Source organism: Salvelinus fontinalis, chromosome 16, assembly GCF_029448725.1.
Source record: "Salvelinus fontinalis isolate EN_2023a chromosome 16, ASM2944872v1, whole genome shotgun sequence".
Lineage (NCBI taxonomy): Eukaryota > Metazoa > Chordata > Actinopteri > Salmoniformes > Salmonidae > Salvelinus > Salvelinus fontinalis.
The window spans coordinates 38,102,570-38,129,385 of NC_074680.1; the positions used below are offsets into that span (position 1 = coordinate 38,102,570).

At 45.6% G+C, this 26,816-nt stretch overlaps 1 protein-coding gene across 2 annotated transcripts in view; it reads right to left on the reverse strand.

The window, feature by feature from the left end:
• The window catches only part of LOC129813115 (spectrin beta chain, erythrocytic-like), a 106,734-nt gene that overhangs the window by 40,114 nt on the left and 39,804 nt on the right, over window positions 1–26,816 (reverse strand). For both annotated transcript variants that reach the window (XM_055865307.1, XM_055865306.1), the window contains 18 exons: window positions 24,855–24,958; window positions 24,395–24,475; window positions 21,668–21,783; window positions 21,365–21,477; window positions 20,955–21,142; window positions 20,642–20,759; window positions 18,795–18,953; window positions 17,868–18,170; window positions 13,669–13,819; window positions 12,805–12,944; window positions 12,370–12,573; window positions 11,922–12,197; window positions 11,195–11,445; window positions 9,854–9,991; window positions 9,374–9,731; window positions 9,091–9,285; window positions 2,469–2,675; window positions 731–933 (listed from right to left, as the gene is read on the reverse strand). In XM_055865307.1, coding sequence (XP_055721282.1) covers window positions 731–933; window positions 2,469–2,675; window positions 9,091–9,285; window positions 9,374–9,731; window positions 9,854–9,991; window positions 11,195–11,445; window positions 11,922–12,197; window positions 12,370–12,573; window positions 12,805–12,944; window positions 13,669–13,819; window positions 17,868–18,170; window positions 18,795–18,953; window positions 20,642–20,759; window positions 20,955–21,142; window positions 21,365–21,477; window positions 21,668–21,783; window positions 24,395–24,475; window positions 24,855–24,958 — 3,305 coding nt within the window. The remainder of the gene's footprint in view (window positions 1–730; window positions 934–2,468; window positions 2,676–9,090; window positions 9,286–9,373; window positions 9,732–9,853; window positions 9,992–11,194; window positions 11,446–11,921; window positions 12,198–12,369; window positions 12,574–12,804; window positions 12,945–13,668; window positions 13,820–17,867; window positions 18,171–18,794; window positions 18,954–20,641; window positions 20,760–20,954; window positions 21,143–21,364; window positions 21,478–21,667; window positions 21,784–24,394; window positions 24,476–24,854; window positions 24,959–26,816) is intronic.

Below are 26,816 nucleotides of genomic sequence, written 5' to 3' on the forward strand. Positions count from 1 at the left end.
GAAGCAACCCAGTGAAGAGCACTCTCTCTGGGATCAATACCCATCATAGCAGGCGTCTGGTGCCCCCCTCCTGTCTCCCTTAGAGTGGAATCGGATCAGATGGTGATGGCGTACGTTAATGGGAGAAAGAGCATCCACTTGCTCTCTCCCCCTCCACTGGAACAATGTAGTGTTGTATTGCTAACCTAGCTGACTCAAAATGGCAGGCTAATAGCTTGCTGAACTACTCTATAGTATGACTGCATCCCAAATGGCACCCTATTCCCTTTATAGTCCACTTACAGTATGTAGTAAGTAATGCACTATGTAGGGAATAGGGTGCCATTTGGGACACAACCCATATGTTTCATTCTCCTGAGAGTGGCAGGATAATAGCTAGCTGAATTACTCTATGTGCTTAACACTCACTACTGAAGGAACAGACCAAGCTGCTCCTGGAGAACAAGTAAAGGTCAATAGGTCAGGTAGTGCAGTGTAGAGATGTTTTCCGTGGAAGTACAGACAGATAGAGGGTGACCCATTGTAAACCCATGACGGACACTCGAATCAAAAGAATAAAAGAGGGGATCATTTATATTCATTTATGGATAATATACGAAGATGTTTTATTTGATTTATTTTCAACTGTCCTGTCTTTTCAAAGAAAACTGATGTCTTTTGGAGGGTGATTTTGCTTCCCATTTTCGTTATTAAAGTAATTAAGCAAATATTATTTCAGAAAAAGACTGACCTGTCATGGATGGAGTCCATCTTGTCCTGGACCTTGGGGGAGTAGAGGTTCCCGCCGTCCACCAATCTCTGTCCTCCCTCAAGCGTGCTGGCAAGCTTCTCCATGTTGGCGTCCATGGTGCAGACAAAGTCCTCGTGCTTCTTTAAGGCCTGCTCGGCTCCATCCAGGGTGTCGTGCTTGTCTGTGTGGGCCAAAGTGTACTCCTGCCACAGAGAGACAAACAATTAATTAATTAATCAATCAAATATCTGCTCCGTCCAGGGTGTCAGGCTTGTCAGTGTGTATTGCTGTAGCCATACTGTCACAAACAAATCAGTGTTTCAGTCACATAGTTTATTTTCTGCTGTACAGTTATCCATTTCCATTGGGTTTTTAACTCCATTTACATTCCATGTTTCAAATGTTCACTTTATTTGCCATGTGCAGGATTGGGTAGGTTACTTTCTAAATGTAATCCATTACAGTTACTAGTTACCTGTCCAAAATTCTAATCAGCAATGTAACTTTTGGATTACCCAACCTGAGGAATGTAATCGGATTACTTTCCCTTTAAGAGTGGTGCAGCGGTCTAAGGCACTGCATGTCAGTGCTAGAGGCGTCACTACAGACACCCTGGTTTGATTCCAGGCTGTATCACAACCGGCCGTGATTGGGAGTCCCATAGGGTGGCGCACAATTGGCCAGCTGAGAAAAAGTTGAACAAGCTGCACAAAGAACGGTAAGTCGTGGCTAATATAGCCGACAGCTATATATTTAATTTCTTTACTGGTGTATCATGTAGGCTAACGTAGTGTGACATCAAAGAGCCTCCACACAGTCAGTCAATGTGGGAACGATCATTGCACCCAAGATTGATCTACAACTGGCTAGGCAGTCGGTAGCCTAAATCCTGCCTGATGTTACTGTTGTTCCTTAAACCATTGGCATACGTTATCCTATTGTAACCACACAGAGAGAGAGAGAGAGAGAGAGAGAGAGAGAGAGAGAGAGAGAGAGAGAGAGAGAGAGAGAGAGAGAGAGAGAGAGAGAGAGAGAGAGAGAGAGAGAGAGAGAGACACACAGAGAGAGAGACACAGAGAGAGAGACAGAGAGAGAGAGAGACACAGAGAGAGAGAGAGAGAGAGAGTGTGTGTGTGTAGCAGTCTCAGCATTGGAAGACATAGCTTGGACTGTAGCCTACAAAAGCCTATCCCTGCTCTTTTCCCACGATCCATCAAACACATCTGGTGTGTCATCATAGTGGTCTCTGACTTGTGGTCAGACTCACTCAGGCGGAACAAACTTAAACTTGCACCTTTTTCAATGCTGATTTGAATGTCATTTTTTTCCGCAAAGAATTAATCATCTAGTTTCTCAAAAGTATCGGTAATCTGATTACAATATTTTTGCTGGTAACGCAACTGATTGCATTTTTTGTGTAATCCAATACTCCCCAACTCTGGCCATATGTAATGAATACATAGAAAATCTTACTCACTCCAGCATTCACAGTAAAACCCACAATACAAATGAAATACAAATACATTAGGGAAATGATTATGGAAGGAAAAATTACAATCTTTTTTATCTTCTTACCTGGTTGTTGTAAACCTTTAGTTAGTCTTGCAAATCACTGAAAACAAATTATCTTTTACAATAACGACTTGGTATCACAACATTGGTTAATCTTATCTAGTGGTTGAGGATGTTTGTAAACCTTTATTTAGCTAAACAAGTCAATGAGAACAAGTTATCTTACCTGGTTGTTGAGGATGGTCTCCACCTGCTTGGTGTCCCTCATGAACAGCTGGAAGCCCAGGCCCTGGTCCAGGAAGCCTTTCCTGCTGTCCCACATCTTGTGTAGCTCGTCCCAGCCGCGGTCCAGACCTTTCAGCCTCTTGTCCAGCTCCTGGTACTGAGGGTCGTCCAGCTGGCCCTGGGTTACCGCCACGCCCATGTCCCTCACCTGAAATAAATTGAATTGACTTGAATTGGATTGAATTATGCTTGCTGTTCCACATCAAATACGTTTTTGTAATATGTCAATTTTCCTAACTGTTGTGAACCATACCCGCTGTTCTATCTATAACTAATTTTTGGATAAGACTAATTTGTAAATGTTCTTACAGAAGAAATATGAAATGCATCTGCATAAGCATGGTAGCAACTGAAAGGGAACAGTTAGGATATTATGGGGAAATGATTAGACCAAAGTAGAGGACACCACAGTTCACCTGACACAAGACTGAATCCAAACATTACACTGTTGATTTGATGTGGGTTTGACATGTACTGTACTTTTCCACACATTTGTTAATAACGAAATCTGAAAATACTCTGGATAAATTCAGTAACATGATAAGAATATTACGGGAAAATGTGGGGTAGATAAGACCAGAAAAATGACAAGGGTTTGAGTGAGAGGTCTAACTGGTGTCTCCAACTGGCCAAGCACCTCTCCAAAATGTGCACAGTTCCTAGGACATTCTAATGCACTTTTATGACCAAAAAAATAGTTAAATTATAAGCTTATTTTTTTATCTCTCCTAGCTGTGCCGTTGAGGAACGAGAAAAAGTACACTTGTAGTTGTTTTGTTTGGAACACAGCCCTGCATCCCCGCCATCACACAATTACTGTTGTAGTTTATTCAATCCAAAAACGGCCCATTATAAATCACAATCTGGGTCAGGTGGGCATAATTTGTTCTATTGCCAACATGACTAGCTAAGTTATAAAATATGACCTTACAGTGATAGGCTTTCACAGGGCAATTCAGAGAACAGATTTATAATTTTGGTGCACATAGAAAAGAGTCATGCGTACATTCAGGTGCACCACTGCAAATGTTCTTCACAATCGACAAACATAGGCTCATTCTGTTCAGAACAACCCAGGGCATGGCCAGTGGTGGAAAACGTACCCAATTGTCATACTTGAGTAAAAGTAAAGATACCTTAATAGAAAATGACTCAAGTAAAAGTGAAATTCAACCTGTAAAATACTACTTGAGTAAAAATCTAAAAGTATTTGGTTTTAAATATACTTAAGTATCAAAAGTAAAAGTACAAGTATAAATCATTTCAAATTCCTTATATTAAGCAAAGCAGACGGCCATTTTTATTTTTATTTTTTATTTACAGATAGCCAGGGGCACACTCCACCACTCAGACATCATTTACCAAACTAAGCACGGGTTTAGAGTGAGTCTGCCAGATCAGAGGCAGTAGGGATGACCAGGGATGTTGTCACGCCCTGACCTTAGAGAGCCTTTTTATGTCTCTATTTGGTTTGGTCAGGGTGTGATTTGGGGTGGGCATTCTATGCTTTGTTTTCTATGTTTCATTATTTCTATGTTTTGGCCGGGTATGGTTCTCAATCAGGGTCAGCTGTCTATCGTTGTCTCTGATTGGGAATCATAGATAGGTAGCCCTTTTTCCCTCCTTTCAGTGTGGGTAGTTAACTTTGTTAGTGGCACTATAGCCCTGTAAGCTTCACGGTTGTTTATTTCGTTTCTTGTTTTGTTGGCGACATTCTAATAAAAGAGAAAATGTACACTCACCACGCTGCACCTTGGTCCACTTTTTTCAACGACCGTGACAGATGTTCTCTTAATAAGTGTGTGAATTGGACCATTTTCCTGTCCAGTTTAGCATTCATAATGTAATGAGTACTTTTGGGTATCAGGGAAAATGCATAGAGTAAAAAAACGACATAACTTTCTTTAGGAATGTAGTGAAGTAATATTAAAAGTTGTAAAAAAAAAGTAAAGTCAAATCAAATCAATCAAATCAAACTTTATTTGTTACATGGGCTGAATACAACAAGTGTAGACTTTACAGTGAAATGCTTACTTACAAGCCTTTAACCAACAGCACAGTTCAAGAAGAAGAACATATTTACCAAGTAGACTATGGGCTTTCCTCTGACACTGCCTATTATATAGGTCCTGGAATGCAGGAAGCTTGGCCCCAGTGATCTACTGGGCCGTTCGCACTACCCTCTGTAGTGCCTTATGGTCAGGTGCCGAACAGTTGCCATACCAGGCGGTGATGCAACCGGTCAGGATGCTCTCGATGGTGTAGCTGTAGAACCTTTTGAGGATCTGGGGGCCCATGCCAAATCTTTTCAGTCTCCTGAGGGGGGAAAGATTCTGTTGTGGCCTCTTTACGACTGTCTTGGTATGATTGGACCATGATAGTTCGTTGGTGATGTGGACACCAAGGAACTTGAAACTCTCGACCCGCTCGACTACAGCCCCGTCGATGTTAATGGGGGCCTGTTCGCCCCGCATTGTCCTGTAGTCCACGATCAGCTCCTTTGTCTTGCTCACATTGAGGGAGAGGTTGTTGTCCTGGCACCAAACTGCCAGTTCTCTGACCTCCTCCCTATAGGCCGTCTCATCGTTGTCGGTGATCAGGCCTACCACTGTTTGTTGTCAGCAAACTTAATGATGGTGTTGGAGTCGTGTTTGGTCACGCAGTCGTGGATGAACAGGCAATACAGGAGGGGACTATGTACACACCCCTGAGGGGCCCCAGTGTTAAGGATCAGCGTGGCAGACGTATTGTTGCCTACTCTTACCACCTGGGGGCAGCCCGTCAGGAAGTCCAGGATCCAGTTGCAGAGGGAGATGTTTAGTCCCAGAGTCCTTAGCTTAGTGATGAGCTTCGTGGGCACTATGGTGTTAAACGCTGAGCTGTAGTCGATGAACAGCATTCTCACATAGGTTTTCTCTTTATCCAGTCAAGTATATAGTCAAGTATAGATACCCCCAAAAAATGACTTAAGTAGTACTTTAAAGTATTTTTGCTTAAGTACTTTACACCACTGGGTATGACGCCATGTCATCGTATAACTGTACGTAAGGGATTCATATTTTGAAACATTTCGACCAAGTTTCAATACCGGGAATAAATAGTTTTTATCCAGAGTGTACCGGGAAATACCTCAAATATCGGAAGTGCACATTTGTTTAAAGGGTTTTCCCCAAATAAGAGGGGAGCTGTGCCACCTTGTCGGCTTGGCTGCGCAACTACTTAAAGATTTCAGACTATCTTTGATCGGCAGAACATTTCAGCAGTAGGCTGAAGTATCTCCTATATTTGGCTAAATCGAGTTGATGATTATACAGATCAGCTCATGAATAAGGGGGAGATGAAGAGTGGAAATAGTTTAACTATCAAGGTATTTATCTTAACGGGGACCAACTCTGTTAAAAAATATCCATATTTACTCTCATACTGTTTGTTGATCACACATTCTCTACCAAAGCTCTTTATTTTTTATTTATTTAACCAGGTTAGTTGACTGAGAACACATTCTCATTTCCAGCAACAACAAAAAGTTACACGGGAGAGGAGGAAAGCACTAATTGTAAGCTGGGTATGATTAGGTGACCAGATTGGGAATTTAGCCAGGACACCAGGGTCAACACCCCTACTCTTACAATAATGGGGTCAGGACACCTGTTTAACATCCCATCTGAAAAATAACATCCTACACAAGGCAATGTCCCCAATCACTGCCCTGGGGACCAGGGAAGGGTGCCTCCTACTGGCCCTTTAACACCCCTTTCAGTAGCATCTGGTCTCCCATCCAGTGACTGCCCAAGACCAACCCTGCTTAGCTTCAGAGGTAAGCCAGCACTGGGATGCAGGGTGGTATGCTGCTGGCCGTGCTCTCATGTGGGCAGCAAGTACAAGACAGCACAGAGAAGCGGGGAAAATGTTATAGTGGCATTTTAACATGCATATGCATATAATGCATATGCTTTGATAATGCAACCTATGGATTACAAAATAAAGTTAGGAATATTCATGTGAGGCAGGAGTCATGATTTGGGGTTTCAGTGGGAATGAGACTGGATAGGAAAATAGCCTAGGCTCTATAGGACAGGAGAAGATAGTATTTTTGCCTCTGAATTGTTAACAGACTTCACATCTGTGGCAGAGATGGCAATGCCCTATGTAGTGAATTGTGCATAGGTCTATCAAATCTGTGACTGACTGAAGATGCACAATGACAGCTGAAAGTGACAGCTAAAATGACAGCTAAAATGTTCTTTTATAGGCTATACTGTAGGGTTTTCCTGTAGGGTTTATTAACTGCATTCGGGTTGCATGTGCAGTCCGGCACTGTCAATTATGCATATGATTTGAATTTATGGTGACTTTGCGTCAAGTAAATACGCTAGGCTAAAGGCTTTCATACGACAACCATGTTGGCGTCCATGGCGCAGACAAAGTCCTCGTGCTACTTCAGGGCCTGCTCGGATCCAACCAGGGTGTCTGCTCGGATCCAACCAGGGTATCTGCTCGGCTCCATCCAGGGTGTCTGCTCGGATCCATCCAGGGTGTCTGCTCGGATCCATCAGGGTGTCTGCTCGGATCCATCCAGGGTGTCTGCTCGGATCCATCCAGGGTGTCTGCTCGGATCCATCCAGGGTGTCTGCTCGGATCCATCCAGGGTGTCTGCTCGGATCCATCCAGGGTGTCTGCTCGGATCCATCCAGGGTGTCTGCTCGGATCCATCCAGGGTGTCTGCTCGGATCCATCCAGGGTGTCTGCTCGGATCCATCCAGGGTGTCTGCTCGGATCCATCCAGGGTGTCTGCTCGGATCCATCCAGGGTGTCTGCTCGGATCCATCCAGGGTGTCTGATCGGATCCATCCAGGGTGTCTGCTCGGATCCATCCAGGGTGTCTGCTCGGATCCATCCAGGGTGTCTGCTCGGATCCATCCAGGGTGTCTGCTCGGATCCATCCAGGGTGTCTGCTCGGATCCATCCAGGGTGTCTGCTCGGATCCATCCAGGGTGTCTGCTCGGATCCATCCAGGGTGTCTGCTCGGATCCATCCAGGGTGTCTGCTCGGATCCATCCAGGGTGTCTGCTCGGATCCATCCAGGGTGTCTGCTCGGATCCATCCAGGGTGTCTGCTCGGATCCAACCAGGGTGTCTGCTCGGATCCATCCAGGGTGTCTGCTCGGCTCCATCCAGGGTGTCTGCTCGGATCCATCCAGGGTGTCTGCTCGGATCCATCCAGGGTGTCTGCTCGGCTCCATCCAGGGTGTCTGCTCGGATCCATCCAGGGTGTCTGCTCGGATCCATCCAGGGTGTCTGCTCGGATCCATCCAGGGTGTCTGCTCGGATCCATCCAGGGTGTCTGCTCGGATCCAACCAGGGTGTCTGCTCGGATCCATCCAGGGTGTCTGCTCGGATCCATCCAGGGTGTCTGCTCGGATCTATCCAGGGTGTTTGCTCGGATCCAACCAGGGTGTCTGCTCGGATCTATCCAGGGTGTCTGCTCGGATCCATCCAGGGTGTCTGCTCGGATCCATCCAGGGTATCTGCTCGGATCCATCCAGGGTATCTGCTCGGATCCATCCAGGGTGTCTGCTCGGATCCATCCAGGGTGTCTGCTCGGATCCATCCAGGGTATCTGCTCGGCTCCATCCAGGGTGTCTGCTCGGATCCATCCAGGGTGTCTGCTCGGATCCATCCAGGGTGTCTGCTCGGATCTATCCAGGGTGTCTGCTCGGATCCATCCAGGGTGTCTGCTCGGATCCATCCAGGGTGTCTGCTCGGATCCATCCAGGGTGTCTGCTCGAATCTATCCAGGGTGTCTGCTCGGATCTATCCAGGGTGTCTGCTCGGATCCATCCAGGGTGTCTGCTAGGATCCATCCAGGGTGTCTGCTAGGATCCATCCAGGGTGTCTGCTCGGATCCATCCAGGGTGTCTGCTCGGCTCCATCCAGGGTGTCTGCTCGGATCCATCCAGGGTGTCTGCTCGGATCCATCCAGGGTGTCTGCTCGGCTCCATCCAGGGTGTCTGCTCGGATCCATCCAGGGTGTCTGCTCGGATCCATCCAGGGTGTCTGCTCGGATCCATCCAGGGTATCTGCTCGGCTCCATCCAGGGTATCTGCTCGGCTCCATCCAGGGTATCTGCTCGGCTCCATCCAAATGTGCTATCACATTTTTGGCTAATCTGATGCTGTGCATGTTGTATAGCCTATTTTATAATAATCCACATCTTTCAAAATACATTGAGTCATCTTAATTTACACCTTTTCCCTCACTCAGGCAACCAAAAATTTGCAAAAGTTGCCCAATTAGTGGGAGGGATGGGGCCAACTTGTTGTCACATGCGGTGCTCAAGTTCAGAACGACTGTCAGTCAAAACTCATAGAGAGCTGTGAAGTGCATAGCCTGAGCTCTAACATCATGTATAGCATGTTACTGTACAGCCACTGCATTCCAAAAGGCGCTTATCAGTGTCCAAATCTACCATCTTCAATCCGTATACAGGTATGAGTGTAAAGGGCTACCCTTGTGTTAGGACTTCAGTGTAAACTGTAGTTTAAATCCTAAACTGAAACTAACCTTGTGGTAGTCCTCCTCATGAGCATCCATGTCATCATATACATCATCGTGGAGGTTCAGCAGCTGCTCAGCCTGGGGCAGAGTCTCAGGCATGTCCTCGGATGCCACGGCCTTCTGGGTCTTGAAGAGCCAGGACTGGAAGTCATCCATGTCCTGTAGGAAGATCTGCAGTTTGGACACCTCTCCCAGAGAGTCCTACAATACAATACAACTTTAATAGTCAATTTGTTGTTGTTTGAGGGGATCAACTCCAGATAACAAACACACACACACACAAACACACCTCCCGGTCCTTCAGTGTGGCCCTCAGGTTATCCCAGGCTGCGTCCAGCTCGGCTCTCCTAGACAGGATGTCTGCAGCGTTGTCTGGGTGGTCCTTGGCCAGCTGGTCCGCCTCGCTCCTCAGGAAGTTGAGCTTGTCTTTGATGGCAGCCAGGTCCCGCTCCATGCCGTAGAGTTTCCTCTGGATGGTCATCACAGCGTTCAGGTCATTGCCCAGGTCCTGGGTAGACTTGATGACCCGGGTTTTGTCCCTGATCCAGGCCTCTGTCTCGTCACACTCCAGTCCATAGTTGTGGTAGCTGAGAGCTGAATCCACCTTCCGCTTCTTGTCCTCAACCATGGCCTTGAAGGCCTTCCACCTGGAAGAGAAGGGAAGCAGAGGAGAGAGTCAATATTAATAACGCAGGGGGGAAAGACTGTGGACTATGGATAAATAATATTAAGAAGAAGAAGAAGAAGAAGACATCAGCCTGAGTCTCACCTCTTATTAAGTCTCAACTGGCATTCCTTCACCTCTTTGGTACAAGGGTGTCTGCTGTCCTCAAGCTGCTTCACTGCTTTGTTGACATCATCAACACGCGTCTGGACATTAGCCATATCTGAACCAAGAATACTCAACCTAAGAAGAGAAAACATAGTAATCAATACATCATACAGTGTGCAGTAGAGCAGGGGTCATCAGCCATGGACTGCAAATTGACCGCAAGAAGCCCAAACAGATATAATATTTGACTAAAATATAATCCTTTCAAACCTTGCTTACATTTTTATACGATCACATACAGTACATTGTATATCTCTCTATTATGCATGGGAATACTTTGGAGCAGATTTCCAAAATAAAAATCACTTGGAGCTGATTTGGTGGTGTTTTTACAGTCTACATGTCGAACAATTAAAACAAATATTTAAAGAATCTATTTTTTTTACTCTGAAAACATGGGTGGCCAAATAAAATCACCCATGGGCCAAATTCGGGCCTGTGGGCCACCAGTTGGGGACCCCTGCACTAGAGCAAATATACAGATATGATTGGTGTCAGATCTCTACAAATGTGGAAGTCGTGTTTAACATTGCAGGGACCCAAACCATATGATACGATCTGATAATCTGTGCAATTTGTCTGCAATGTAAGCAGAATGGTTTGTACGTGTTCTGCACTATTTCCTCTCCAACCTTCATAGTGTTTCATAACTGTGGTTCTGCACCACTTCTGCACCACTTCCTCTCCAACCTTCATAGTGTTTCATAACTGTGGTTTGTACCTGTTCTGCACCACTTCCTCTCCAACCTTCATAGTGTTTCATAACTGTGGTTCTGCACCACTTCCTCTCCAACCTTCATAGTGTTTCATAACTGTGGTTCTGCACCACTTCCTCTCCAACCTTCATAGTGTTTCATAACTGTGGTTCTGCACCACTTCCTCTCCAACCTTCATAGTGTTTCATAACTGTGGTTCTGCACCACTTCCTCTCCAACCTTCATACTGTTTCATAACTGTGGTTTGTACCTGTTCTGCACCACTTCCTCTCCAACCTTCATACTGTTTCATAACTGTGGTTCTGCACCACTTCCTCTCCAACCTTCATAGTGTTTCATAACTGTGGTTCTGCACCACTTCCTCTCCAACCTTCATAGTGTTTCATAACTGTGGTTTGTACCTGTTCTGCACCACTTCCTCTCCAACCTTCATAGTGTTTCATAACTGTGGTTCTGCACCACTTCCTCTCCAACCTTCATAGTGTTTCATAACTGTGGTTTGTACGTGTTCTGCACCACTTCCTCTCCAACCTTCATAGTGTTTCATAACTGTGGTTTGTACCTGTTCTGCACCACCTCCAGATCCTCTAGATTCTCCGGTACGTCCAGCCCCACCAACCAGGTCTCCTTCTGGCCCATCCACAGCTCACAGGAGTCTGTCTCACTGAAGATTGTGTAGAGGGCCATAGCATCATCCAGCTTCTTCTGCCTCAGGTCACACAGGGACATTAGCTCCATGTACAGGTCTCTGATGTCCGTCAGACGTCTTTGGATGTCAGGCGTGTTGCGCAGCTCCTTGGGTAGCGCCGCCGCCTGGTCAAGTTCAAGTGTATTTTAAAGTGTATTTGCCATATACATACATTGCTGGAGAAATGAAACCACTCTCAAATTCAAAGACAGAGCTGTGGATGCAAGTACTGACCATCCATGATATCAACATTATAGTTTTAACTATGTTTTTAGGCTATACAGTGTTTGTTTACGTTTTACTTTGTTTACAAACATTGGAGTAAAACAAGCTTATATTTTGTACTATATTTGAACTAAGCTCATGAGGCATTTATAAGTTAGATTCTTCAAGAATTGATGGGTGCATATCATTCACTTTTAAATCCCAAAATGGATGTAGCAACTGCTGATTGCACCTTTAAGTAGTACAGTAAAACAAACTAACGTGTGTCTGAAATGGTACCCTACTCCTTACATAGTAAATTACTTGCCCTGGGAATAGGGTGCCATTTCGGACACATCCCCAATCAGCCATTCTGTCAGTCAGTTCATTCATTCACCTGTTTGGTCAGAGCATCGATGGTGGCTCCGTTCTTGGCGACATCGTTCCGGAGGTCTCTGTGTCTCTTCAGCAGCCTCTGGGTGGTATACTCATCATGGCCCATGTCATCACTAGTCATCTGCCTCTTGGCATCCAGCAGCCCGGCCTTCAGGTCTTCAGCGTCTCCCTGGAACTGGTAGAACCGCTGGGTGTCCTGCAGGTTCTGCCTTCTGAACGCTGCCAGTTCCTCCAGCTGCTGCCACTGACGCCTCACGTCCTCCATGCAATCACCAACCTAATATATACAATAATAAAATATATTTCACTTAGGATTTTATCCAAAGCGACTTAAAGTACTGCATGCATATATTTAAGTAACGGGGACACCAGCAGGAATCAAACCCACGACCCTGGCGTTGCAAGTGCCACACTCTACAACCTAAGCCCAGCACCCTCTACCAACTGACCTGGGGCGCCCCGAAGTGTCTGGCCTGGATCATCTTATCACCCTCGTCCATGATCTCCTGCAGGTGTGCACGGCGAGCCCCCAGCTCGTTCTCGAAGGCACTGTGTTTGCTCTGCAGGACCAGCACACTGGTCAGGTCCTTGCCGTAGTCCAGCGAGGAGAAGATATGCTCTTTCTCCTTGATCCAGCTCTCCAGCTCGGCCATCTGAGATAAGACATAATATACTTTATTGTCAATTGTCTCAGATACACTAACGTTTGTATTTTTCCTTTATCCCAAACCCCTTGAGACACACACATACACACACAGAGAGAGTTTGGAGGACATGGTCCTCCGCAGTGCAGCACCAATGGAGTACTTTAGGGGTTATGTCCCTTGCTCAAGGGCACAACCCTCCAGTTGCAAGTCCTTCTTTCCAGCCTCTAGACTACCTACCTCCCAGAAGAAGTTCCAGAGGCGTCGGGACTGCTCAAGGCGAGCGCGGCGTTGGGCTGCAAGGGCACACAGCTCCTGGTAACACAGGTCCAGGTGCTGCACCCGGTCCTTAATCACCTGGGGGTCACAGGGCTTGTAGCCTGGGAGAGAGAGGGGGGAGGTAGGTCAAAACATGACTTCATGTTATGGAGTGATAATGGATCCCCCACTTTCCAATCTCAGGGCGGAATCTAACCACAAGACCACTGAGTTAGATTATAATTTACATTCAAATATATCTTGGGTTACACTTTACATGAAGATATATTTTGGTAACACTTTACATGAAGATATATTTTGGTAACACTACATGAAGATATATTTTGGTAACACTACATGAAGATATATTTTGGTAACACTATATTAAGATATATTTTGGTAACACTACATGAAGATATATTTTGATAACACTACATGAAGATATATTTTGGTAACACTACATGAAGATATATTTTGGTAACACTACATGAAGATATATTTTGGTAACACTATATTAAGATATATTTTGGTAACACTATATTAAGATATATTTTGGTAACACTATATTAAGATATATTTTGGTAACACTACATTAAGATATATTTTGGTAACACTACATTAAGATATATTTTGGTAACACTACATTAAGATATATTTTGGTAACACTACATGAAGATATATTTTGGTAACACTTTACATGAAGACTTTACATGAAGACTTTACATAAAAAATATTGAATGTAACGTGTTACCCTCTTTTGTTAGATGATATGTACGGCCCGAGTACATAACAGGTAGCTAAGAGGGACAGTGGAAGGAATAGGAATGTTCCTTGCACTTCACTTACTATCTCCATTGGCAAACTTTAGAGCAGCCGCGTTGGAGTCGTGCACTCTTTCTGCCTGCACAGTGATGTCGGCCTCCACCAGAGCCTGCTTCTGGAGCAGGTCATCCACCTCCAACAGGTGCTTCCCAAAGTCAGGTGAGAGCAGCCGAGCCTGGGGACATGCCACAGGGTCAGAGGTCAGGGGTGAGGGGGAGGGGAGGTCAGGCACAGAAGCATGGGGTGGCAAAGAGGTTAGTTCATTGAGATGGGCCAAACCTAGCAAAGGAATGTTGTAGCATAGCTTGCTTGAGCAGGGGGGAAACTATCGTAATGTATTTCTGCAGTTATACACTATGCAAATACACTGAGTATACAAAACATAAAGTACACCTGCTCTTTCCATGTCATACTGACCAGTTGAATCCAGGTGAAAGCTATGATCCTTATTGATGTCACTTGTTAAATCCACTTTAATCAGTGTAGATGAAGAGGAGAAGACAGGTTGAAGAAGGATTGTTAAGCCTTGACAATTGAGACATGAATTGTGTATGTGTGCCATTCAGAGGGTGAATAGGCAAGACAAAATACTTAGATGCCTGTAAACTGGGTATGGTAGTAGGTGCCAGGCGCACAGGTTTGTGTCAAGAACTGCAACGCTGCTTAGTTTTTCACACTCAACAGTTTCCCATCTGTATCAAGAATGGTCCACCACGCAAAGGATATCCAGACAAATTGACACAACTGTGGGAAGCATTGGAGTCAAAATGGACCAGCATCCCTGTGGAACGCTTTTTTCAGATTCATAACTTGGCCCATGCTGTGTCTGGTTCCAATGGCTTAGTGGGTTAGCTTGCAACACCAGGGTAGTGGGTTAGCTTGCAACACCAGGGTTGTGGGTTAGCTTGCAACACCAGGGTTGTGGGTTAGCTTGCAACACCAGGGTCATGTTTACCTTGCAACACCAGGGTTGTGGGTTAGCTTGCAACACCAGGGTTGTGGGTTAGCTTGCAACACCAGGGTAGTGGGTTAGCTTGCAACACCAGGGTTGTGGGTTAGCTTGCAACACCAGGGTTGTGTTTAGCTTGCAACACCAGGGTTGTGGGTTAGCTTGCAACACCAGGGTTGTGGGATTGATTGCAACACCAGGGTTGTGGGATTTATTGCAACACCAGGGTTGTGGGTTTGATTGCAACACCAGGGTTGTGGGTTAGCTTGCAACACCAGGGTTGTGGGTTAGCTTGCAACACCAGGGTAGTGGGTTAGCTTGCAACACCAGGGTAGTGGGTTAGCTTGCAACACCAGGGTTGTGGGTTAGCTTGCAACACCAGGGTAGTGGGTTAGCTTGCAACACCAGGGTTGTGTTTAGCTTGCAACACCAGGGTAGTGGGTTAGCTTGTAACACCAGGGTTGTGGGTTAGCTTGCAACACCAGGGTATTGGGTTAGCTTGCAACACCAGAGTTGTATTTAGCTTGCAACACCAGGGTTGTGGGTTAGCTTGCAACACCAGGGTTGTGGGTTAGCTTGCAACACCAGGGTAGTGGGATTGATTGCAACACCAGGGTTGTGGGATTGATTGCAACACCAGGGTTGTGAGTTTGATTGCAACACCAGGGTTGTGGGTTTGATTGCAACACCAGGGTTGTGAGTTTGATTGCAACACCAGGGTTGTGGGTTAGCTTGCAACACCAGGGTTGTGGGTAAGCTTGCAACACCAGGGTTGTGGGTTAGCTTGCAACACCAGGATTGTGTTTAGCTTGCAACACCAGGGTCGTGGGTTTGATTGCAACACCAGGGTCGTGTTTACCTTGCAACACCAGGGTCGTGTTTAACTTGCAACACCAGGGTTGTGGGATTGATTGCAACACCAGGGTAGTGGGTTAGCTTGCAACACCAGGGTTGTGGGTTAGCTTGCAACACCAGGGTTGTGGGTTAGCTTGCAACACCAGGGTCATGTTTACCTTGCAACACCAGGGTTGTGGGTTAGCTTGCAACACCAGGGTTGTGGGTTAGCTTGCAACACCAGGGTAGTGGGTTAGCTTGCAACACCAGGGTTGTGGGTTAGCTTGCAACACCAGGGTTGTGTTTAGCTTGAAACACCAGGGTTGTGGGTTAGCTTGCAACACCAGGGTTGTGGGATTGATTGCAACACCAGGGTTGTGGGATTTATTGCAACACCAGGGTTGTGGGTTTGATTGCAACACCAGGGTTGTGGGTTAGCTTGCAACACCAGGGTTGTGGGTTAGCTTGCAACACCAGGGTAGTGGGTTAGCTTGCAACACCAGGGTAGTGGGTTAGCTTGCAACACCAGGGTAGTGGGTTAGCTTGCAACACCAGGGTTGTGGGTTAGCTTGCAACACCAGGGTAGTGGGTTAGCTTGCAACACCAGGGTTGTGTTTAGCTTGCAACACCAGGGTAGTGGGTTAGCTTGTAACACCAGGGTTGTGGGTTAGCTTGCAACACCAGGGTAGTGGGTTAGCTTGCAACACCAGGGTTGTGTTTAGCTTGCAACACCAGGGTTGTGGGTTAGCTTGCAACACCAGGGTTGTGGGTTAGCTTGCAACACCAGGGTAGTGGGATTGATTGCAACACCAGGGTTGTGGGATTGATTGCAACACCAGGGTTGTGAGTTTGATTGCAACACCAGGGTTGTGGGTTTGATTGCAACACCAGGGTTGTGAGTTTGATTGCAACACCAGGGTTGTGGGTTAGCTTGCAACACCAGGGTTGTGGGTAAGCTTGCAACACCAGGGTTGTGGGTTAGCTTGCAACACCAGGATTGTGTTTAGCTTGCAACACCAGGGTCGTGGGTTTGATTGCAACACCAGGGTCGTGTTTACCTTGCAACACCAGGGTTGTGGGATTGATTGCAACACCAGGGTTGTGGGTTAGTTTGCAACACCAGGGTTGTGGGTTAGTTTGCAGCACCAGGGTTGTGGGTTAGCTTGCAACACCAGGGTCGTGTTTTACCTTGCAACACCAGGGTTGTGGGATTGATTGCAACGCCAGGGTTGTGGGTTAGCTTGCAACACCAGGGTTGTGTTTAGCTTGCAACACCAGGGTTGTGCTTAGCTTGCAACACCAGGGTCGTGTTTACCTTGCAACACCAGGGTTGTGGGATTGATTGCAACACCAGGGTAGTGGGTTAGCTTGCAACACAAGGGTTGTGTTTAGCTTGCATCATCAGGGTTGTGGGTTTGATTGCAACATCAGGGTTGTGGGTTTGATTGCAACATCAGGGTCGTGTTTAGCTTGCAACATCAGGGTTGTGGGTTAGCTTGCAACATCAGGGTTGTGGGTTAGCTTGCAACACCAGGGTTGTGGGTTAGCTTGCAACACCAGGGTTGTGGGTTTGATTGCAACATCAGGGTTGTGGGTTAGCTTGCAACACTAGGGTCGTGTTTAGCTTGCAACATCAGGGTTGTGTTTAGCTTGCAACATCAGGGTTGTGGGTTAGCTTGCAACATCAGGGTTGTGGGTTAGCTTGCAACATCAGGGTTGTGGGCTAGCTTGCAACACCAGGGTTGTGGGTTTAGCTTGCATCATCAGGGTTGTGGGTTTGATTGCAACATCAGGGTTGTGGGTTTGATTGCAACATCAGGGTTGTGGGTTTGATTGCAACACCAGGGTTGTGGGTTAGCTTGCAACACCAGGGTTGTGTTTAGCTTGCATCATCAGGGTTGTGGGTTTGATTGCAACACCAGGGTTGTGGGTTTGATTGCAACATCAGGGTTGTGTTTAGCTTGCAACACCAGGGTTGTGGGTTAGCTTGCAACACCAGGGTCGTGTTTAGCTTGCAACATCAGGGTTGTGGGTTTGCTTGCAACACCAGGGTTGTGTTTAGCTTGCACCATCAGGGTTGTGGGTTAGCTTGCAACACCAGGGTTGTGTTTAGCTTGCAACATCAGGGTTGTGGGTTTGCTTGCAACACCAGGGTTGTGTTTAGCTTGCAACATCAGGGTTGTGTTTAGCTTGCAACACCAGGGTTATGGGTTTGATTGCAACACCAGGGTTGTGGGTTAGCTTGCAACACCAGGGTTGTGGGTTAGCTTGCAACACCAGGGTTATGGGTTTGATTGCAACACCAGGGTTGTGGGTTTGATTGCAGCAGGGGCCAGGTATAGTAAATACAGTATGCATCAATGTCAATATCTTCCATTTTGTAAGTTGCTTTGGCCAAATTGTTATTTTATTATGTGTATTATTAGTATTATCACTGTACCTTCATCCCATCCATCCAGTTGATGATGTACAACATCTCCTGGAAGATCCTCTGCAGGGTGAGGTTCTTGTCCAGGCGTGCCCTGCGAGCTTTCAGCAGCTCCTGTAGGTAATCCCACAGCCTCAGGATGTTGTCCTTACGCACGTCGATGCGCTTGGTGTCGTGGTAACGCTCAGACTCCAGCTCTTTAGCGATGGCCACTATGCCCTGGATGCGTTCCTCGTAGGCAGCGATGTCCGTCTCGATGGCGTCGTGCTTCTTCTTAGCGGCCTCTACCGCCGGCAGGTCGTAGCCGAAGTTGTCCTGAAGGTGGAAGGGATTTCAGATGTGAAGAGACTGTTATGTATGTCTATCTTAATATTTTTGGGGCAGGTAAGTATTCTGACTTGAGATCTGTGCAAGTTTTCACACAAGTATCCCACTGACATCAATGAATGATTTACGCAAAGGTCCAAGTTGCATGCACTTATCTCAGCTTTGAATTGGCCCCAAAATGAACAGTGGATGTCTGTTTTGTTATGTTTTTTTGTTTTTTTTGCTGTCTACGTTCAGGTGAATTCCAGCTGTCAGCCAATCAGAATTCAGGGCTCGGACCACCCAGTGTATAATAGTGGACATGTTAAGTCTAATATACCAAGGCTGCCAGCCAATCAGCATTCAGGGCTCGAACCACCAAGTGTATAATAGGGGACATGTTACAGTCTGATATACCACAGCTGTCAGCCAATCAGCATTCAGGGCTAAAACCACCCAGTGTATAATAGTGGACATATTACGTCTGATATACCATGGCTGTCAGCCAATCAGCATTCAGGGCTCGAACCACCCAATGTATAATAGTGGACATGTTAAGTCTGATATACCATGGCTGCCAACCAATCAGCGCTCAGGGCTCGAACCACCCAGTGTATTATAGTGGACATTTACCTGTGCCACCAGTCTCTGGTTCTCCATTAGCCAGGTCTCTCTCATGGAAGCCTTCCTGTCGAAGCGTCTTGCCATCTGCTCCAGTTTCTCCTGACGAATCAGCTCGTCTCTCAGGACACGTTCCCTCTCATGCTCCGCCCACTCCAAATGCTCCCAGGCCTGCAGAGGACAACATGGTTGATTACAAACTTTCAGGATGCTGTCTTTCAAAGATAATTCAAATATATAAATATATAACATAATATATAATATATATAAATAAAAATCCAAAACACTTTACAGATCTTCATTGTAAAGGGTTTAAACACTGTTTCCAATTCTTGTTCAATGAACCATTAATGAACATGCACCTGTGGAATTGTCATTAAGACACTAACAGCTCACAGACGGTAGGCAATTAAGGTCACAGTTATGAAAACTTAGAACACTAAAGAGGCTTTTCTACTGACTCTGAAAAACACCAAAAGAAAGATGCCCAGGGTCCCTGCTCATCTGCGTGAACGTGCCTTAGGCATGCTGCAAGGAGGCATGAGGACTGCAGATGTGGCCAGGGCAATAAATTGCTATGTCTGTACTGTGAGATGCCTAAGACAGCACTACAGGGAGACAGGATAGACAGTTGATCGTCATCGCAGTGGCAGCCCACGTGTAACAACACCTGTACAGGATCGGTACATCTGAACATCACACCTGCGGGACAGGTACAGAATGGCAACAACAACTGCCCGAGTTACACCAGGAACGCACAATCCCTCCATCAGTGCTCAGACTGTCCGCAATAGGCTGAGAGAGGCTGGACTGAGGGCTTGTAGGCCTGTTGTAAGGCAAGTCCTCACCAGACATCACCGGCAACAACGTCGCCTATGGGCACAAACCCACTGTTGCTGGACCAGACAGGACTGGCAAAAAGTGCTTTTTACTAACGAGTCGCGGCTTTGTCTCACCAGGGGTGATGGTCGGATTCGCGTTTATCGTTGAAGGAATGAGCGTTACACCGAGGCCTGTACTCTGGAAATGGATGGATTTGGAGGTGGAGGGTCCGTCATGGTCTGGGGCGGTGTGTCACAGCATCATCGGACTGAGCTTGTTGTTATTGCAGGAAATCTCAATGCTGTGCGTTACAGGGAAAACATCCTCCTCCCTCATGTGGTACCCTTCATGACAATGCCACCAGCCATACTGCTCATTCCGTGAGTGATTTCCTGCAAGACAGGAATGTCAGTGTTCTGCCATGGCCAGCGAAGAGCTCGGATCTCAATCCCATTGAGCACGTCTGGGACCTGTTGGATCGGAGGGTGAGGGCTAGGGCCATTCCCGGGAACTTGAACTGTCAAATCCGGTGCATTCCAACGGGAGGAGATGCACAGACACAGACATTTCACTTGTTTTTGCAATGTAAACATATGTTTTCCATGCCAATAAAGACATTCAATTGAATTGAGAGAGAGAGAGAGAGAGAGAGAGAGACAGAGAGACAGAGAGAGAGAGAGAGAGAGAGAGAGAGAGAGAGAGAGAGAGAGAGAGAGAGAGAGAGAGAGAGAGAGAGAGAGAGAGAGAGAGAGAGAGAGAGAGAGAGAGAGAGCGAGAGAGAGAGAGAGAGAGAGAGAGAGAGATGCACAGACATGGACAGTTTATTTCACTGTCAACAGGCTACTGTAGGACTTTGTTAAGATTCAGTCATTCTTGTGTCTTTGTTCATGAATAAATCACCCAGTGCTCGATCTACTGCCTCGGTCTCCTCCATCCGTGCATTCCGATGACGCCCCATAGCGTAAGTAAGTCCTGAACCGGCCCACTAGGTTAAACCTCCCTTCGTTTTAGTATTCCTGCAAGTTTATATTCCTCACCCTGTTGAGATCAGCCACTAGAGCCCCCTCCTTGGGGGTATAGACTCTCTGGTTGTTGGCTCTCATACGACTCTGGATGGTGAACAACAGCACCTCCAGATTACCTTTCTCTTGGAACCTGGAACATCACAGACAAAACAATGTGTCAGGACCAGAATGTATTATTTTAAAAGATGGGGGAAATTCCCCAAAATTCCCAAGTTATAAGAATCCTGGAGAATTTCTGGAAATTTCTGGAACGTTAGGGAACGTTTCTGGAATTGTGCAACCCTAGTTGAGCCATATAGTAATACGGCAGGTTGATATGACTGACTTGGGTGGTTTCTCCACTATGCGGTAGGAGTTGAAGGATTGGAGCTGCTGTTGGACCCCAGTCAGAGAGTTGGCCAGTTTACGGTTGTTCAGGACGATGATGGTCTGCTGTATCCATATCAGCAGGTCTGACGACAGGGTTTCGTACTTGTCAATCATCTTCTCTGTCTCTATGGCATGGTCTAGTACCTAGAAGATGGATACAGAGGGTTAGGTTACTCAAACACTAGGGTGTAATACTGTCACATGAAACAATGCATAAACTGATTTACACACACACACACACACACACACACACATCACACACACACACACACACACACACACACACACACACACACACACACACACACACACACACACACGCCAGTTACACACACAAACACAGTACATTATTTTTCCCATCCTCACCTTGCCAACTCTCTTCCCCTCCACCGCTAATGCCTTCATCTTGGAGAAGTAGTGGTAGAAAGCCACAACGTATGTGATGATGGACTTCTCATCTGGGTTCTCTGTGAACACATCTGTAATACAGACAGACAGTCAGAACTAGAAGTTCACCTTGAGCTCAGCCCATAAAGACCTGAAAGGGCCGGTTTCCCGACCAGAGGGTCCTGGACTGAAAAGGATTTTCTACTGAGATGTTCCATTGAGTATGCTTTTTAGTCCATGACTCTTAGTTCTAGATTGAGGGAACAGCACATTGTCACTCACCTTCAGGGTCTAACAGTTTTGTTACTCCAAGCGTCTGCTCTGCTACATTGAAGGCATTCTGAAGGTTATGGGTTGGATTGGACCTCTTCAGGCCACTATAGTCCACCAGGTCTGGTCTGAGAGAGAGAGACATAACAATGAGGATCAGTTATAGAACCCATTGCCCGTCATGGTTTTGAGGTCTGGGGTCCGCCCACCAACCAAGATTTTTTTTAAATGGGACAAACACCAAATTGAGACTGCATACAGAATTCTGCACAAATATCCTCAGTGTATTATGTAAACACCAAATAATGCATGCAGAGCAGAATTAGGCCGATACACGCTAATGATCAAAATCCAGAAAAGAGCCGTTAAATTCTACAACCACCTAAAAGGAAGCGATTCCCAAACCTTCCATAGCTAAATTCACAAACACAAACAGACCCCACAAAGACCCAGGACAGCATCAAAATTAGACCCAACCAAATCATGAGAAAACAAAAAGATAATTACTTGACCCATTGGAAAAGAAATACAAAATAACAGAGCAAACTAGATTGCCATTTTGCCCTGAACAGAGAGTACACAGTGGCAGAATACCTGACCACTGTAACTTACCCAAACTTAAGGAAATGCTTTGACTATGTACAGACTCAGTGAGCATAGCCTTGCTATTGAGAAAGGCCGCCGTAGGCAGACTTGGCTCTCAAGAGAAGACAGGCTATGTGCTCACTGCCCACAAAATGAGGTGGAAACTGAGCTGCACTTCCTAACCTCCTGCCCAATGTATGACCATATTAGAGACACATATTACCCTCAGATTACACAGATCCACAAAGAATTCGAAAACAAATCCAATTTTGATAAACTCCCATATCTACTGGGTGAAATACCACAGTGTTCCATCACAGCAGCAAGATGTGACCTGTTGCCACAAGAAAAGGGCAACCAGTGAAGAACAAACACCATTGTAAATACAACCTATATTTACATTGATTTATTTTCCCTTCTGTAATTTAACTATTTGCACATCATTACAACACCGTATGTAGATATAATATGATATTTGAAATGTCTTTATTATTTTGGAAATGTTGTGATTGTAATGTTTACTGTGATTTTTTGGAAGGGTTTTTTCACTTTTGTTTATTATCTATTTCACTTGTTTTGGCAATGTAAACATATGTTTTCCATGTCAATAAAGACCTTCAATTGAATTGAATAGAATTGAGAGAGAGAGAGAGAGAGAGAGAGAGAGAGAGAGAGAGAGAGAGAGAGAGAGAGAGAGAGAGAGAGGGAAAGAGGGAAAGAGGGAAAGAGAGAGAGAGAGACAGGGAGAGAAAGAAAGTGAGAGAAAGAAAGAAAGAAAGAAAGAAAGAGAGAGAGAGAGAAAGAGAAAGAGAGAGAGAGAGAGAGAGAGAGAGAGAGAGAGAGAGAGAGAGAGAGAGAGGGAAAGAGAGAAAGAGAGAGAGAGAGAGACAGGGAGAAAGAAAGTGAGAGAAAGAAAGAGAGAGAGAGAGAGAGAGAGAGAGAGAGAGAGAGAGAGAGAGAGAGAGAGAGAGAGAGAGAGAGAGAGAGAGAGAGAGAGAGAGAGAGAGAGAGAGAGAGAGAGAGAGAGAAAAGAGAGAACAGCCTCCACTCTTCTGGGAAGGCTTTCCACTAGATGTCGGAACATTGCTGTGGGGACTTGCTTCCAGTCACAAGAGCATTAGTGAGGTCAGGTACTGATTTTAGCCGATTAGGCTTGGCTCGCAGTCGGCGTTCCAATTCATCCCAAAGGTGCTCAATCGGGTTGAGGTCAGTGCTCTGTGCAGGCCAGTCAAGTTCTTCCCCACTGATCTCGACAGACCATTTCTGTACAGATCTCACTTTGTGCACGGGGGCATTGTCATGCTGAAACAGGAAAGGGCCTTCCCCAAAGTGCTGCCACAAAGTTGGAAGCACAGAATCGTCTACAAAGTCATTGTATGCTGTAGAGTTTAGATTTCCTTCACTGGAACTAAGTTCGTCTGGCATCCGCCTAACCCAGATTCATCCGTCGGACCGCCAGATGGTAAAGTCTGATTCATCACGCCAGAGAACGCGTTTCCACTACTCCAGAGTCCAATGGCAGCGAGATTTACACCACTCCAGTCGGTGCTCGGCATTGCGCATGGTGATCTTAGGCTTGTGTGCAGCTGCTCGGCCATTGAAACCCATTTAATGAAGCTCCTGACGAACAGTTATTGTGCTGCAGTTGCTTCCAGAGGCAGTTTGGAACACGGTAGTGAGTGTTGCAACCGAGGACACATTTTATTTACGCGCTACGTGCTTCAGCACTCGGCGGTCCCATTCTATGAGCTTGTGTGTCCTACCACTTCGCGGCTGAGCCGTTGTTGCTCCTAGACTTTTTCACTTCAAAATAACCACACTTACAGTTGACCGGGGCAGCTCTAACAGGGCAGAAATTTGACAAACTGACTTGTTGGAAAAGTGGCATCCTATGACGGTGCTACGTTGAAAGTCTCTGAGCTCTTCAATAAGGCCATTCTACTGCCAATATGTGTCTATGGTGATTGCATGGCTGTGTGCTTTATTTCATACATCTGTCAGCAATGGGTGTGGCTGAAACAGCCGATTCCACTAATTTGAATGCGTGTCCTTTTGTATATATAGTGTATATGGTTCTGTTACAACCAGGATGTAACCAATGATATCATACTGGCACAGCTGCTGTGCATGATATGTGATTCTATCTTTTCTTACCTGTGTTTGTGTATGAGAGCGCTGAACGCCATGCCGTCTTTCCAACTGGTGGTGAAGTTGGTGATGTTTACGTTTGGATATCTGTAGAAACACAACAGGAAGGACAAAGAGTCAATGTCCCGGACTGACCTCAATCACAAACTGATCCCAGTAGCTAACAGGACTAATAAGATACACTAATCTCCAATGAACCTGGCTTTATCCTTTTGTGGTTCCAATGTCTCAGTGAGTTAGAGCATGGTGTTGGCAAGATCAGGGCTGTGGGTTCTACTGACCTGACACAGACTTTGAAGGCCTATATATGTTGAAGTGTTGTATATAGGGGATGGGGAGTAGCAATATTCCGTGTGTGGGCCTCTCATTTCTTTATGTGGGTTCTATTGTCACATGGGCCACCAAGTTTCTCTGTCAATACTGACAGTTTCTGGAAATTGCTTTGGATTCGCCTTTTTTTACTCACCCGGCAGTCTTCATCTGGCACCAGAGTAGCAGAGCGTCCTTGGCTGTGCGGCTCTCCCGTTGAGTCCCGTCTACCTGTCCCATCTCCACCACAATGTCTTGGATCTGTCGGACAGGGACAGGAGGGACAGAGAGTCAACTACAGCAATTAATATGGAATTTACACTAGACTAGATAGGTCTTACGTGGAGACAACACAGACATAACAAAACCTACATGTTGACGGACACCAAGACAGTTGTGAAGAGCGCACGACAACGCCTATTCAACTCAAATCAAATTGTATTTGTCACATGAGCCGAATTCAACAGGTGTAGACCTTACAGTGAAAATGCTTACTTACAAGCCCTTAAAACAGGTGTAGACCTTACAGTGAAAATGCTTAATTACAAGCCCTTAAAACAGGTGTAGACCTTACAGTGAAAATGCTTAATTACAAGCCCTAAACCAACAACACATCTAAAAAAAATAATAATAAATACAAATATTAATGTAAAAAAAATACAAAATAAACAACAAGTAGAAAAATATTTGATATCAAATTAAGACCTAAAAAAAATATGAATAATAAATTAAATAAATAAATAATTAAACAGCAGGAGTAAAATAACAATAGCGAGACTGTATACAGGGGGTACCGGTACAGAGTCAATGTGCGGGGGCACCAGTTAGTCGAGGTAATTGAGGTAATTGAGGTATTATGTACATGTAGGTAGAGTTGTTAAAGTGACTATACATAGATAATAACAGAGAGTAGCAGCAGTGTAAAGGGGGGGGGGGGGGGGGGGTGCAATGCAAATAGCCATTTGAATAGATGTTCAGGAGTCTTATGGCTTGGGGGTAGAAGCTGTTTAGAAGCCTCTTGGACCTAGACTTGGCGCCCTGGTACCACTTGCAATGCGGTAGCAGAGAGAACAATCTATGACTATTGTGGCTGGAGTCTTTGACAATTTTTAAAGCCTTCCTCTGACACCGCTTGGTATAGAGATCCTGGATGGCAGGAAGCTTTGGCATGGGTCCTCAGATCCTCAAAAGGTTCTACAGCTGCAGCATCGAGAGCATCTTGACTGGTTGCATCACTGCTTGGTATGGCAACTGCTCGGCCTCCAACCGCAAGGCGCTACAGAGGGTAGTGCATAAGACCAAGCATATCACTGGGGCCAAGCGTCCTGCCTTCCAGGACCTCTATAACAGGCGATGTCAGAGGAAGGCCCTAAAAATATATTTTCTTACTTCAAAAAAAAAATCAGCATTGTTGGTTAATGGCTTGTAAGTAAGCATTTCACGGTAAGGTCTACACCTGTTGTGTTCGGCGTATTTAACATGTGTCACGCCCTGACCTACTACACCATAGAGAACCAAGGGCTCGTGACACATGTCAAATACGCCTAGGGGGTAATCTAGTATATATATTTCTATGTTGGTGTGCTTGGTATGGTTCCCAATTAGGGTCAGCTGGTAATCGTTGTCTCTAATTGGGGATCATATTTAGGTAGCTTGTTTCAACCTGTGTTTTGTGGGATATTGTTTTGAGTTAGTGCATGTGGCACCTCTGATGTCACGGTTCGTTGTTTGTTTCTTTTTGTTTGGAAGTTTTGCGTAAATAAAGATGTGGAACTTTAATCACGCTGCACCTTGGTCCGTCTCTCCACACAACCGTGACAACATGCAGTGTATAGTGTACATATTGTATATTTTAGAATGGGAGAATGTTTAGACATAAACTGCCTATTTCTTATTTTAGGTTAAAATATGAAGAGTATATTTTATTAGTAATGAGGGTAAAACAAGTTAAAACAAGGTTTTAAAAAAAGAAGCTAATAATAGATCTAGTATCTAATTGAAACCTTGGTTAAATTGATAGAGCATGGCATGTTACATCTGTAAAGTATCAAGGTTACCATCTTCCCACCAACTACCAACACACTGTCAGTAATTAAAACAGGAATTCTATCTGTGAGAC